The sequence below is a fragment of the Megalobrama amblycephala genome, linkage group LG16 (genome assembly GCF_018812025.1).
Source record: "Megalobrama amblycephala isolate DHTTF-2021 linkage group LG16, ASM1881202v1, whole genome shotgun sequence".
Lineage (NCBI taxonomy): Eukaryota > Metazoa > Chordata > Actinopteri > Cypriniformes > Xenocyprididae > Megalobrama > Megalobrama amblycephala.
The window spans coordinates 4,545,248-4,561,183 of NC_063059.1; the positions used below are offsets into that span (position 1 = coordinate 4,545,248).

The following is a 15,936-nucleotide window of genomic DNA, read 5'->3' on the forward strand; positions in this document are numbered from 1 at the left end:
TTTCCCAACACATTTCACATCAGAAAGGCATTTATTTTCAATAAAATGAAGAAAATGTTCTAAAAGTGGAAGTAATTTGCCTAACGAATAATGATAAAATCATTTACATTATTGCATCCTGTTAAATTATTATTTGTTTCTTCTTTTTTTGCATGTGGGATACCATGACAATGAATATAAGTTCAATAACTTACCATTCTACCAGTTTTCACCTCTGATATTATAACAATGATAAAAATTAAGCTTGCATTGACTCAGAAGTATGTTGCCATGGTCAGACGTAATATCGGAGCTCCATTGGTGATGGCTTTTCATAGTCGTGGTGCACGCGCTTAACTCAGAGTCAACCTACTCAGAGTCAACTGAACTAACTGAATTCAGCTGTTCTGAAACAGAAAACTCAGAGTTTCCCATTTCAGGGTAAATCAACTCAGAGTTCAAGTTTTAACTCAGAGTTGGTTGAACCTCCTTATTGAAACGGGCCTCAGGTCAAAGGGAAAAACAAATCAAAACAAAAACACAAATAGGCCTAAGCAACAAAGACAAAAACTCTAAAAAGTGCAAAACCACAACTCGACTGAAGGCAGAAATGGCATTTGCTCACTCGTGATTTCACATACATTGGTATGTGCTTAGTCTCAGTCATGATTGAACACAATTACTCAAAACATGAATGAATACAATTGAACTTCGTCAAAGCAAACCCATTCACTTATGGAATTTACAAGTCAGTTCCGCTTTCAAACTGTGTTTTTTCCCCCCCTCCACATTAAAGCCAAGCAAATCCCCCCAAAAATGTGTATGTGTGGGGGTGGCATGTCTGTTTGTTTGATGTGTGTAGTGTGTGCATGTAATGTGTGTGTGTCAAGTTTGTACCCTGTGCCACTGGTCTTCTTCTGATGAAGTATCAGGTAAGTAACTAGAGCTACATTCGCAGCACAGACCAGGAGAACATTCAATGAGGCATAATCCAAGGCATGTGCCCTTGCCCCCAGCCGAAATAAAGAGTTTGCGTCTTCGCGTCCCAGCTGCACTCTCGATCACACCGTCACGGCATCCAGCCCCAGGAAAGCCTAAGCCACACAGTCTGATCACTGCTCACTTCTTTCCCCTCACTTTTTCCTCCCCAGCGAACTTGTGGCGAGAAAGCGGTACAGGTTAACGCACACACAAGCTCAAGTTTGACTACTTGTAGAAAATTCGACTACGCCACCTGGGAGGGTTTCACCCAGGAAATATAAATAAACCCCAAAGTTTGTTATTAGGTCACACAGGTTCGATTCTCTTAAAAAGGAATGTAGGCAGGAAACGTGGGCATCATATAAAAATACAAAAATTTATTCACAACTTGAATTCAAGATAGAAAAATCACTTAAAATAGACTCAATGATATAGTACCATTCATAACAGCTCTCTCTCAGTGACACTGCAAAATAAATTTACACAAAACGAAATTTAAAAAAAAAAAAAAAAAAAAAAAAAAAAGCACACAAAAATAATCACAAACTTAAATTATACCAAATTACAAAAACAACCTTAACAAAAAGGAAGTGTCCTCACTGGTAAAAAGGTCCAGTGACAGACAATTACACAAATAACAAAAACAAACAACCAGAAAGAAGAAACATTAAACAAAACCAATTTACACAACTTCCAAATAAACTAAACAATATAATATAATTACAGGGCTGGGGTTACCCACCGGAGTGATCACCAGCGCTAGTTATCCAAAAGCACACTTCCACACACACCCCACCGTGAACTCAGATCACACACTCGTACACTTCAAAAGTGTCACACGGCAAACGTTGAAGCAGCACCACCACCACAAAAAGGTCTTTCACCCGTGGGACCCCAGCTCCTGAAAGAAAGCAAAAACAAAATAAATAAATCTCAAACAGAAATAAATGAAAAGCAAATTACAGTCACAATTCCACCGTAACACGATGGGCAACAGTCACCACAGCACAGTACAAGTCACCGTATACAAATCTGCAAAAGAAACACAAAAATAAACGAAAAACTATTAAAAGTTTGAGGAAAACAGGACTCGAAGGAGCGGCCACGTCGTCCTTAGGCCAGCCCCAATAAATGTACGATCGTCCACCCCAAAATAAACCAAAAAAAGGTCAGTTAAACCAAATCACAGAAACCAGACGGCAGCAGCAGAAGTCCCTTTAAATAGTTGTAATCCGATATCGTTCGCTCTGCGCGCTGCGAAGACAGAACCGAGCTGCAATAATAATCGCCCAGGACGAAAGGGAGAATCCTATAGCATGCGTGAATGATACAAACACAAAACAGGGTTACTATTAATTGCACAATCACACGCCGAAATTCCCCCCGTAAACCCAACAAAACTTACCAAATGCGGATAGACGAGTTTTATAATCAGTTCACTGCTCAGGATACACAGCCTTCAAATAACCCGCTGGTAAAACTGAAGTACAGGGACTGCACATTAATCAAACCACCCGCCCCTCAGTGAAACGAGACCTAGCTTACAATAAAACTTCCTCATACCTGAAAGGAGGGCAGTAATCGCATCCAAAACAGCATCCGGAGAAACACACAAACCGATGAAAAGACAGGCTGGTGTACAACAAGCAAGCTATTAGTGCAACAAAGCAATAATAAACCGTTAACAAAATGCTACGTGCTAACAGCACATACCTGAAACCGCTGAAACAAAACAGAAAAAGGGGGAGGATCCGGGCGTGACGCATCCCAGGCTGCAACCAACCAGCCCTGAAATAGTGCCCACTCGCTGCTGATTGGTGCTCATGAGCGTCAATCACCAGCCTTACCTCATTCATACCGTCACAAACTCATTTCTCATACCAAAGCACACAACTTCTCCCATCGTTCAGTCAGCACACATTTCCCCCATCGTTCAGTCAGCACACATTTCCATAGCTTTGAGACTTCACACAGTGCACACATCACCAGTCACTTCCGTTCACGTTCCTTCAGGTTCTTCCATTCACTTCCACTTCCATTCACGTGAAAATACCCCTCCTTAAATAGTTCATCACAAAGTATCCACTTCTTCTAATTGGTCAACAGCATAATATAAAATAAATAAATAATCAATTGGCAATCAGATTTGTTCTGCCACAAAGTGTAAATTAACTTGCTGGCAATAGAGGCCTCACTGAGCCATCGGATTTCATCAAAAATATCTTAATTTGTGTTCTGAAGGTCTTACTGGTGTAGAACGACATGAGGGAGAGTAATAAATGACATTATTTTCATTTTTGGGTGAATTAACCTTTTAAGCCATTTGGCAAAGCAGGCCCAGGCCCACATAGCATAGTCCATTTGCTAACCCTTTCGCACGTAAGTTTTAAATATTCTGGCTGACCCCCCAGCGTGAGTTTTTTGAAGCGACCGTTATTTAGAACGTATCACTTTATGGTTTCCATGGTGACGCGTCATTGCTTGTTATGTGACACACCGCAGCACTGTATGAATGATAATCTGCTTTCATTTAATTTTTCCTTTGTTATTCAAAATATTCACAATAATATGGTTTAGCACCAGCCAAAGCGCGCACGCACATTTGAATTTGGCAGTTGATCACGCGATGCACTGAACGTTCTAATCACACCGGTGTGATCGTACGCTCCTGGGGCCAGACAAGACTGATCACACCGGTGTGATCGTACGTGTTAAAGGGTTAAGCCATTTCAAAAAAAGCACTTCCAGGCATACATACAGTAGATAGCAAACATGCAGTTTTCATGGCTCCTCAGAGGAACAGCAGTACATATGTCTTGGCGATAGATCCACTTGTTTGGGAGGCTTTATTGTTCTATTGTCTTCCTGTCATCTCTGTGTGAGGATTATCTATGTCTATTACTGCAGCAACATGTTTTGATTACTCTCTGCACCAGGTGTGTGTGTTGGCTTGTATTGTGTCTTTCTTCTTGTTCCTGCTTTTTTGGGAGGATTTATAGGGTACAACGGGGCTAAAGGCACACCTTAAGAAAAAAATGTGCTTTTCACTACTCTCAAAGTATATCATTGCAGGGAAAATATATATGTTTGTATTGAACATTGATAAAGCAACAGATTTTGTGTGAAAATAAATCATAAAAGTGGTTAATTTTGTATAAAATCTTATAAATGTATGAGGTGGTGAGGGGGGCACACAGAATTCATACAAATACTTTAGCTAAAATAATGTTTTTAATAATGACTAGGTTAATACCTGTTCAAAAGAATCACTTTAACAAGTTTGTACTATTTTCTGTTTATTTTGTTTTGTTTGATTTATTTTGTTTTTGTTTTGTTTTTTATTTTGTAAGTACAGTGGTTCAATATTAATATTATAAAGTCACGAGAATATTTTTGGTGCGCCAAAAAACAAAAACAAAATAAGTTTTGCCGAGGAAACGAGGAAATGAGGAGGGATATTGAGAAGCACCCCGGATCCTAACCTCTGAAAGGAGAAGGGCAAAAGGTCTGCAAAATTATAGGCTGTGGCACATTGGTAGGCACCCTAAAGACATAGCCTGACCTAGGGTATGGGAATGTCTTAACCATCCCTGGTGCAAACTCAAGACATGTAGGGGACACAGACAGGGCTTGGAGGTCTCCAACTCTGTAAAAGAGACAGGAACACTTTGTTCAGGGTCAGAAACTCTTCTGGAACAGTCTCAATAGGCTCAAAGGGAGGCATAAATAGACCTTCTAGCACAATGGTCAGGTCCCAGGCCACCACTCTAGTGTTTCATTAAGGCCTCAGCCTCAAGGCACCATGAAGGAAATGTGTCACCAACAGGATTCTCCCCAGGGATACACCACCCAAAGTGACTTGTTCGGCAGGTACAGTGGGTACGGAAAGTATTCAGACCCCTTAAATTTTTCACTCTTTGTTATATTGCAGCCATTTGCTAAAATCATTTAAGTTCATTTTTTTCCCTCATTAATTTACACACAGCACCCCATATTGACAGAAAAACACAGAATTGTTGACATTTTTGCAGATTTATTAAAAAAGAAAAACTGAAATATCACATGGTCCTAAGTATTCAGACCCTTTGCTGTGACACTCATATATTTGTGTAGCAAGGCTGTGTAGCAAGTCAACCATCACTGCAGCCCTCCACCAGTCGGGGCTTTATGGCAGAGTGGCCTGACGGAAGCCTTTCCTCAGTGCAAGACACATGAAAGCCTGCATGGAGTTTGCTAAAAAACACCTGAAGGACTCCAAGATGGTGAGAAATAAGATTCTCTGGTCTGATGTGACCAAGATAGAACTTTTTGGCCTTAATTCTAAGCGGTATGTGTGGAGAAAACCAGGCACTGCTCATCACCTGTCCAATACAGTCCCAACAGTGAAGCATGGTGGTGGCAGCTTCATGCTGTGGGGGTGTTTTTCAGCTGCAGGGACAGGACGACTGGTTGCAATCGAGGGAAAGATGAATGCGGCCAAGTACAGGGATATCCTGGATGAAAACCTTCTCCAGAGTGCTCAGGACCTCAGACTGGGCTGAAGGTTTACCTTCCAACAAGACAATGCCTCTAAGCACACAGCTAAAATAACGAAGGAGTGGCTTCACAACAACTCCGTGACTGTTCTTGAATGGCCCAGCCAGAGCCCTGACTTAAACCCAATTGAGCATCTCTGGAGAGACCTAAAAATGGCTGTCCACCAACGTTTACCATCCAACCTGACAGAAATGGAGAGGATCTACAAGGAGAAATGGAGAGGATCTACAAGGAGGAATGGCAGAGGATCCCCAAATCCAGGTGTGAAAAACTTGCATCTTTCCCAAAAAGACTCATGGCTGTATTAGATCAAAAGGGTGCTTCTACTAAATACTGAGCAAAGGGTCTGAACACTTAGGACCATGTGATATTTCAGTTTTTCTTTTTTAATAAATCTGCAAAAATGTCAACAATTCTGTGTTTTTCTGTCAATATGGGGTGCTGTGTGTACATTAATGAGGAAAAAAAAAAAAAAGAACTTAAATGATTTTAGCAAATGGCTGCAATATAACAAAGAGTGAAAAATTTAAGGGGGTCTGAATACTTTCCATACCCACTGTATGTCCATCAGTTTGGAAGGGGATGACCCTGTGGAAAATTTATCCTGCAGGACCTTTCCCACTGTACCAAGCGGGAAGTTACATGGGTCCCGCTGTCGAATTCTGCACCATGAAGTGAAAACCCTCCAATTCAATGCATACAGTTTCCTCATGTAGGGAGCTCTGGAGTGAAGTGTGATCTTAACCTCAGCTGAGAGACCAGAGTCTAACCAAGAGCTTCCACAACTCTGGGCGGGGATTAAGGATTGTGCCCCCTGCCTTAGACAGAAGGTCCCCCTGACGAGGGATACAAGGTCTGAGAACCACACTTGCCAGAACGAGGCTGGCTAGAATGAGGCTACTAGTATGAGACTTACCCTGTCTCGGACCTGTATCATCACCGAATCCCACACCATGCCCAGAAAAGTGGTCCTCTTTGCTAGAGAAAGTATACTCTTCTTGCCTTTCAGCCTTAACCCCATCTTTTGCTTGTGGGTGAGAATGACATCTTGACTAGTGCATCTTTGAGTCTACATTCAGTAGGCCTATGAGTAAAATACTGTCAAAATCAGATGAGACTTTTACTCAAGTTGCATTGAAATTGGTTACTTGAAAAATCAGTCATTTTAGCTGTAAGGTATCTGTATTTTTGCTCAAGTATGAATTTTATTAATTTTTGGACTCGCTGGAACTAGGCAGTTATGGCAAGCCAAAACACTCTCATCTAGTCTACTGTGAGCGATCTATGGCTTTTCACCTTTCCAAGGCAGATCGAATCTCTGTGTCGTGCAGGCCATAACCTCCATCTGTATGTGGGACAGGAAGGCTGAGAGGGCTCCAATAAAATTTCTTCACCCTTAACAGCCACATTCTGCTCTTCCTGGCTCAAAGCCAAAAGAGCACTATCCACTATCAAGTGAAAAAATGTCCTCATCCAATGGAGCGCTTTGCCAGTGGCAGAGGACCGAGAAAGAGAATGTGAGAATCGTGTGCACACTTTACTTTTTTTTTTTTTCTTTTTCTTGTACAGTTGCAAAAAAAAGTTTGTGAACCACTTGGATAATCTGTGAAAATGTGAAAAATTTTAACAAATAAGAGAGATCATACAAAATGCATGTTATTTTTTATTTCGTACTGTCCTGAGTAAGATATTTTACATAAAAGATGTTTACATATAATCCATTAGACAAAAAAATAGCTGAATTTATTAAAATGACCCAGTTCAAAAGTTTGTGAACCATTGATTCTTAATACTGTGTTTGGTTACCTGTTTGGATGATCTATGGCTGTTGTTTTGTTGTGTGATGTTTGTCATGAGTCCCTTGTTTATTCTGAGCAGTTAAACTGAGCACTGTTCTTCAGAAAAAAATCTCCAGGTCCCAAAAATTATTCAGTTTTCCACCATCTTTTGCATATTTGAACCCTTTACAACAGTGACTGAATGATTTTGAGATCCATCTTTTCACATGGAGGACAACTGAGGGACTCAAACACAGCTATTAAAAAATAAATTCAAACATTCCTGATGCTCCAGAAGGAAACACGATGCATTAAGAGTCGGGGGGTGAAAACTTTTGAACAGGATGAAGAGGTCCAAATATTTCCTATTTCGCTTGAATATATTTTTTTTTTTTTTTTTTTTTTTTTTTCATTTAGTACTGCCCTTCGGAAGCAACAGAAGATACTTGCATGTTTCCCGGAAGACAAATTAAATACAATTTACCTTGATCTTCAAATTTCAAATGTTTTCACCCCCCATCTATTAATACATCATGCTTTTTTCTGGAGCATCAGTGAATGCTTGAACCTTTTTTAAAAGTTATGTTTGAGTCCCTCAGTTGTCCTCAGTGTGAAAAGACAGATCTCAAAATCATTCAGTCACTGCTGTAAAGGGTTCAAATATGCAAAAAATGCTGGAAAACTGAAGAATCTGCAGGACCTGGAGATTTTTTCTGAAGAACATAGCTCAGTTTAACTGCTCAGGACAAACTCAGGGACTCATGAACAACCATGACAAAAAAAAAAAAAAAAAAAAAAAAACAGTTGTAGATCATCCAGGTAATCACACACAGTATTAAGAATCAGTGGTTCACATACTTATGAATGGGGTTATTTTAATTTTTTTTTTTTTTTTTGTCTTGTGGATTATATGTAAACATCTTTTATGTAAAATATCTTACTCAGGACAGTACTAAATAAAAAATAACATGCATTTTGTATTATCTCCCTTATTTTGTTAAAATTCTTAACATTTTCACAGATTCTGCAAGTGGTTCACATACTTTTTCTTGCAACTGTATGTCATGTGCGGGTAGAAATGGCAGTATAATAGCAGTTTTATTGGGTTTCATTGAGGAAATTTTTGCTTTCAAACTCCTACATGTATCTATTTTGTGTACCTACCTAGTGTAAAATGGATTTATGAAAGAAATGATGCCGAAATATTAAAATTCCAATAAAAATACATACTTCTGCCAAAATGTATGCATTTGGAATTGGCACAGGCAAAATGACAAAAAAGAAAAAAAAAAAAAAAGAGAAAAAGAAAGAATAGATAAAGGTTTAGGAGGGGTTTGTGCTCTTTATGCAAAAAAGCAGAGAGGCCTCCTGAGGCATGTTGGATGCTATAAGAACACTATCATAATGATGACCCACAGTTCCTCTAAAACACATATAGTGATTTCTCTCGCACATTAAATGAGCAACAATGGTCATTTCACGGCGCATCACAGAAGGTATTTCCAATATGCAATGTGTGTTTTAAGGTATAGAAATATTTGCCTGATGTGACATCTCACAAGTATTTTGTTAAACTGAATAAACCTGAAGATTATGCATACACAATTCTTGTGTATGCATAATCACATATTATATATACACAGCAAATATTAATCTAAGTTTTTGTGAATGTATTTATAATATACTATATAATACTATTCATTGATAATCCATCATCTAATGCTACTTGATGTAGAAATGTATTAGAATATTCAGAAATTAATATTCATTGTTATAACTCCTATATCTCAAGTTAATAATGCAAAGTGGTAAAGATATTTAAAAATCATAGAAACTTTGTGTACTTTCTTCTTCAGGTCAATAAAGGAGCTCTGCCTAATGCAAAATGGAAAATGGGACATATTTTTACTTCATGTTGTTTGAAAATCTTGGGTACATAAGATATGGTTTCTTCAGTTTAGGATTTATGCTGTACTGTGCTATCATATTATTTAATGTCCTTATAATGCTTGCAATATTTCTGGAAAGGACTTTACACCAGCCCATGTATATTCTTATTTTGTGTTTGTCTGTCAACTCTATGTTTGGAACTGCTGGCTTTTTCCCAAGAGTACTGACAGACTTGCTATCTGATACACACTCAATCTCTCTTGAAGCATGTGTCTTACAGTGTATTGTCATTTTCATGTATGCCGCAAATGAATATATGATATTAATGATAATGGCATTTGACAGATTTGTTGCAATCTGTAAACCCTTACGATACCACAACATAATTACACCAAGGTTTTTGACTGTTTCAGTAGTTATAAACCTGGCCTATCCAATGATTTTACTTACAATTAATGGTTTTTTAAGTACAAAACTGAAAATTTGTGGTAACAAATTATTTAAAGTGTACTGCCACAACTATGAAGTAGTCAAGCTTTCTTGTGAAAAAACAATAATTAATAATGTTTTTGGCTTGGTTATATTAATCACAACTACTGTAATACCTTTAAGTTTAATATTATATTCTTATATAAGAATTATTATCATTTGTCAAAGAAGCTCAGCACAGTTCAAGAGCAAAGCATTTCAAACTTGTATTCCACACATAGTGGTCCTTTTGAATTTCTCAATTGCTATTATTTCTGAGGTCACTTTGAGTCGAATTGTGAATTTAGAACTTCCTACAGGGCTGTCAGTTTTCCTTTCACTGGAGTTTCTTATTATCCCACCCATCCTGAACCCCCTTGTTTATGCTTTAAACCTGCCTGATATTCGCAAAAAAATTATTTGTCTTATAAACCCCTTCAGATAGTGTCACAAGTATGTTCTGTTTTTCCCTTTGTGTCTGCCTGAGTTCCAGTTTGTCTCCAAGATCACGAATCAGTTAATCATTCTGTGCAGGTGTTTTGTGTTAATGATTACTCCCTGCATTTATAAGCCCTGTGTTTCCTCATTGTCCTGTCTCATTAACTCATTGTGGTAGTATTCTGAGTTCTCCTACAATTTCTCTGTTTATCCATTGTGGATTTAATGAAGACTGCTTTGTGTTATGCTCCTACGTTTTCTGTGAGGGGTAGGATTAGGGGTAGGGTTAGCACTAGGAGGTAGAATATACAGTTTGTACAATATAAAATAGTTTTGTCTATGGAATGTCCCCATAAAACATGAAAACCAAACATGTGTGTGTGTATACTTTAACCATGTAGCTCATTATTATATCCACTTTACATCCAATATTGTGTAACTGACTGTCCACTATATGTGCTAAGGTTAGTGTGTCTCCCTCCATTCTAGAAGGAAACAAGAAATGAGCACAAAGATGAATCCAGCTACTTATTTGTTTGTTACAAATTGACACATGAGCCTCCCCTTTAAATTATGGAATGCTTTCTTAAGCCCTCTATGTCTATGGTGCTGTTTGCAACAAGCACTGTTAGAATTGAATAAAGAAATTCATTTTCTTTATTTTCTCTCCCATCTATAATGATAGAACAAATTGGTTTAAATCATCATCATCATCATCTTGGATAAGTTTCTTTCATTTAAGTTTTGCAACTAAATCACCAAATACAGGCACTAGTGTGCAAATGTGGATATTTTACATGTCCTAAAGATAATAAACTCTTCATCCTCTTTTTACAGAAACTATGATCCAGCTCGGATTATAAATATCCCAGGCTACAACAGATAAAGGTTTCCAGAAAGAGTAACAACTTTTGAGCATACAACTTTTAATATAGTTTTATCATTAGAAAGTCTTCTTGCTTGGGAATCATCAGAGCTGGACTGGGGGAAAAAATCAGCCTACCACATTAATGTTTTGCTGGGGTTATGGCATTTAAATTTGAATAAATAAGTTAACAAGAGAGACAAAATTAAAAACCCAAAGCATTTGTTAGAGTGAATGTGTTAAACAATATTCATTTTGCATTATATTTGTATACAATGCTTTACTATGTGCAATAAACAAAATATTGTTTGTTTTTTGAGCATGTGTTTTGTTCTGTTGTTGCAACAAACCTGCCATCACGGTCACTGATTTGAGCTGTAAGTCTCTTATCATGCTTTTTCCCTCTTTGTGTTGCTGATGATACCCGGGTAGGTAATTTAATTATTATGTACAAAAAGTAGAGTGTTGTTTGTTCTGGAGCGCATATGCTTTGTTTTTGTTGTAGCAACAAACCTGGCATCACGGTCAATGATTTGGAGCTGTACATCTCTTATTGTGACTCTTTCCCTGTTCATGTGGCTGATAATACCTGGGTAGGTTGATTGATTTATTATGTGCCATAAACAGTGCGTTGTTTGTTCTTAAGCATGTGTTTTGTTTCGTTGTAGTAACAAATTGGGCAGCACGGTCATTTAACTTGTGATATGATGTGTCTAAAATAGAAAACATTGTGGAGGTAACTGAATATTGTGTTTTAATATTTTATAAGAGTATAATTAATTGAAAGGTATGGTCTAAATCTAAATTGTATATTTATATAGTGTATGAAAGTAAGTGTATTTAAATGTGTAATTGTGTTTTAGTAGACTTAACTTGGAGCTGATCATATATTAGACCACTAGGTGCGTCCCAATTTGTGTACTTGTGCACTATTCTATTACGTTTTTAAGTATAAATAGTGCGAGTAGTGCATTCACACTGAAATTCCAAAAAGAAAAAGTGCACTTTAAATACCCGGATGATGCACTAAATTAATGGAAAAAACAAAGTGTGGAATGTTGGACACTTCGTGCACTCAACTGTCGCAGCTTTAATTACGTAGTGGAGGGGAAGGGAGGATCGGACTCCGTTGTTAAATGACAAAATAACCTTATACAATTCACGCACTACATGGATGAGTGCATAGTGCACAAGTACATAGTGTATAAGTGCATAGTGTATACTGCGTCATTTAGCTACTGTTTTTCCCGGTATTGAATGTTTGTATATTTGTCTTGTTTTTTTTTTTTTTTTTTTTTTTTTAATTTGACTGATTTTTGTTGTGTGAACATTTATTTATTTATTTATTTTTGGCTACTTTAGAGGCCTTGTATTTGGTGAGATCCCAGCTATCAGGGAGTGGTGTGATGAAGTGATAACACTATTGGTTCATTTGTTTGATGGTTGTATATTACACCAGTTTTCATGGTTGTAGTAGAAATAGCTGAGACTGCTACATCCAGTCTAAGGCTTGTAGTCTAAGTGAGCCAGTTTGGTGCCCTCATTGTTGCCATTTTGTTTGTATTTAGTTTGTTTTTGGTTTTGTATTTTATTTTGATTTTGCTGATTGGGTAGGTTAAGGATTTTTTTTTATTTATTTATTTTTTATTTTATAATAAATAAAGAGACCATGTACTGCACCAGTGCCTATATCTATTCATTTAGTTGAAAAACTTGGGTGGGTCTATTGCCCCTATTGGGTATATACGGGTTGGTGTTTGTCAGCCTGTTACATATTGCAGGCAGTTAATTATTGACTTAATATTTTACTATTTTACTTTTAATTAAATCCACAATTCATGGGATCCAGGCTATAAAGCTCTTAAATTAAATGTGTTGCCCCAATTAAAGTTTCCATAGCTCTTGAACAGTATGATTGTAATCAATACCATGGTTTTATGGTTGCTATAAGAAGGTCTTGGTTACGTATGTAACCTTACATCTCTGAGTAGGGAACAAGACACTGCATAGAAACGCTGTGGGAACACCTTTGCGTGATTGCGTCATAAAGCACGTATAAAATCAGTCCACTGATGTGATGGAACGTCATAGGTGGGTGATGTCATTGACCAGGAAACTATATGCCTACCCAAGAACACACACATTCAGCTTCTGATACACCTGAAGCAAGACGCTCACAGGCATGCCAGGAGTATGGCAGGTCAATGCAGCATCTCGTTCCCTACTCAGGAAACTAAGGTTTCATACGTAACCGAGATGTTCCCTTTCATGGGAACTCCAGCTGCTTCGAGACCCCTTTTATGGGAACTGGAGCTGCTTCGAGCTGCTCCTACAGCCAAAGGTAAAGGCTGACCAGACAACTCATAAACAAGTGAAATGGCCTCAACCACCCACTTGCTCATCCTCTGCTTAGATGCAAGGTAACCTTTCCTAGGTGACCCGAAACAAATGAACAGTTGTTCTGATTTTCTCCACAGGGCAGCTCTGTGGACATACACGTCTAAAGCCCTCACAGGGCAGAACATATTCAGTTTCTCCTGGTCTGACATCTGGAAGGGAGGAAGACAGAAAGCCTGCAGTACGATAGGTCTTACAGTATTAATATGAACCTTTAGAACATAACCCGGCCTAGGGTGAAGAAAAGACTTTACCATACCAGCGCAAATTCCAGGCACAAGGGTGATACAGAGAGGGCTTGAATGTCTCCAATTCTCTTGAGAGACGAAATAGCGAGCGAAAAAGAAAAACTTCTATAATTGGCCCACCCTCGTGCGGACTGCAGGTCTGAGTCTCAAAGTCCCATGAAGGAAACAAGTAATAAAAGGGTGTCTCCCCTTCCGGAGGGGGATAACCCTGCGGAAAATCATACTCAGCCGAATGGGGCCACTAGCAATAGGCCTGTCGCGATAGTCGATATATCGATTTATCGCATGATATATGGTATACATGACCTCGATCATTTTTGCTGATGCGATATATTGCCCATTATGTTTACCCAAAAATAAATGTCACCAACATTTTGACGTTTGTGCTGCCTCTGTCATCTCATCTGCTCTCCGAGGCAAAAGTGGGGCTTAGGCAGCTCCTTCATTCAAAGCTGACATCGACAGGTGGAAAAATGCGCCATTCGAGTCCTCATAGTGTTTTCCTGACAACTACAGTTTAGAAAGTAAGTGTAAATGCACTCAGTTTCCACAATCCGCTGGTGCAAATATGAAATGGTGCACGCTCACAGCTAGTTTCACACAGAACGCGGCAGTCGCGAGTGTCTAATTTGTGTTGATAGAGAACGCGTTTTTGCATTCCACTGCTCAGGTTTTCCATGTTTGTTTGACTGTTGCACTCGTGTCTTTCGCAGCATCTCGTGTATGATGCGGCACTCAAGTTAAAAGAAGTTTTTCAAACACGCCTCTAGAAAAACTGATACCTCAACAGGTCTTATCTGATTGCTAAATCTGTGTCTTTGTTCATATGGACATCTGACAAAAGCGTGCACCCTTACTATACTGAGAAAATAAGGTCAGGGAAAAACCTGTAGATGGAAAATCTACATATAAGTGCCTTTTGTGCATTTGTAAGTGTTTTTTTTTTTTCTTTTTCTACCTATTATTTTTTTGACGCTTCAATTCCAGTATTTAAATATTCTTAAGATTTAAGTTAATTGCCATTTGAAAGTGTGTAGGCCTACTTGCATTATTATGCTGTTATATTATGATTATATATTCAGTGGCATAAAATGGTCTTAAAATGACAATAATATCGCATATCGCAATTATTTATGGGCAATATATCACACAACAAAAAGTAGTTATCGTGACAGGACGGACCCGTCCTGGCGAACTCTCTTCAGAACTCCCGGAAGCAGAACAATCAGGGACATTTTTTGACATTGAGAACAATAGTAGACACCGAGTCATCTCTCGAGATGTGAACAGGTCCACTTTGGCTCGACCAAAGTTCTCCCATAGGAGCTCCACAACCTTGGGGTGAATTCTCCATTCCCCGGGCCTTGGCCCCTATCTCAGCAGGATGTCTGCTCCCTGATTTAGGTACCCTGGGATGTAAAATGCCCTGATAGAACGCAGTCTCCCTTGGGCCCACAGGACAATCTGATGAGTTAGTTTGTATAACAGGCGCAACCTCAGTGTTACAATATAGCCAGACGGAGACAGCAGGTAAAAGTTAAGGTGGTTTATTGAACACAAACAGAGTGGATTCAGACGACAGGTGAGTAAATGGCAATGGTAGTTGAGATGAATGAATGAATGGATGATAATACTGTCCTTTGTATTTGCAGGAAGATCACTGGAGAATACTGAAGATGATGCTGGCGGAAGACACTCACACACAGACTTTTAGCACAGGGGGGAACACGGAGACACTGGAGACAGGTAGGTATCGACTGGAGTCCTTGAGGTAAGCATAGAGGTAAGTATCCTGTAATGCGAAGGAGACCGGACAATGTGACTGTGTGTGTGAATGTCTTAAGTAGTGCTGGTGATGAGCGTGATGATGAGATGCAGGTGACGGTGATTAGTACCAAGGGGAAGGTGCTCGCTGTGATTGGTGGGTGCTGGAGCCTGGTGTGTCTGTTACACTCAGACCCCCCTGATGATTTATATATGAGACCACCGATGTGTTGTCAGAATGAACAAGTACATGATGGACTCTAAGTTCTGAGAGGAAGTGTTTCAGAGACTGAAACTCCGCCAGCATCTCCAAGCGATTTATGTGCCAAGGTCTTGCCACAGACCCTGAGCAGAGCAACCACTCTTGATCGCTCCCTAGCCTGTGAGGGATGCATCCATCGTTAGCGTAATGGGATGACCAAGAGCTCTCAACACAGGCCCCTGGGAAAGCAACCAAGTTTTTTTTTTTTTTTTTTTTCATAGGACTAAGGCATGAAGGCATTGCCACATGACCTTGATCATATGAAACGGTTTCCCCCAGGAGAGAACCACTTGGTTTTGAGCCACCACTGCAGCAATCTCATGTTCAGCA

The 15,936-nt window shown here is 39.0% G+C and overlaps 1 protein-coding gene across 1 annotated transcript; it reads left to right on the forward strand.

Moving 5' to 3' along the window:
- Window positions 1-8,526: 8,526 nt before the first annotated feature.
- On the forward strand, window positions 8,527-11,923 carry LOC125249094 (putative gustatory receptor clone PTE03). The gene is made up of 2 exons (XM_048161293.1): window positions 8,527-8,770; window positions 9,131-11,923. Exon 2 carries the CDS (start codon window positions 9,160-9,162, stop codon window positions 10,075-10,077), a length of 918 nt encoding a protein of 305 aa, XP_048017250.1. The 5' UTR covers window positions 8,527-8,770; window positions 9,131-9,159; the 3' UTR covers window positions 10,078-11,923.
- The last annotated feature ends 4,013 nt before the right edge of the window (window positions 11,924-15,936 follow it).

What these genes read in the sequence shown, in the direction of transcription:
- LOC125249094 (XM_048161293.1), top strand. Translation starts at nt 9,160, where the DNA reads ATGGAAAATGGGACATATTTTTACTTCATGTTGTTTGAAAATCTTGGG.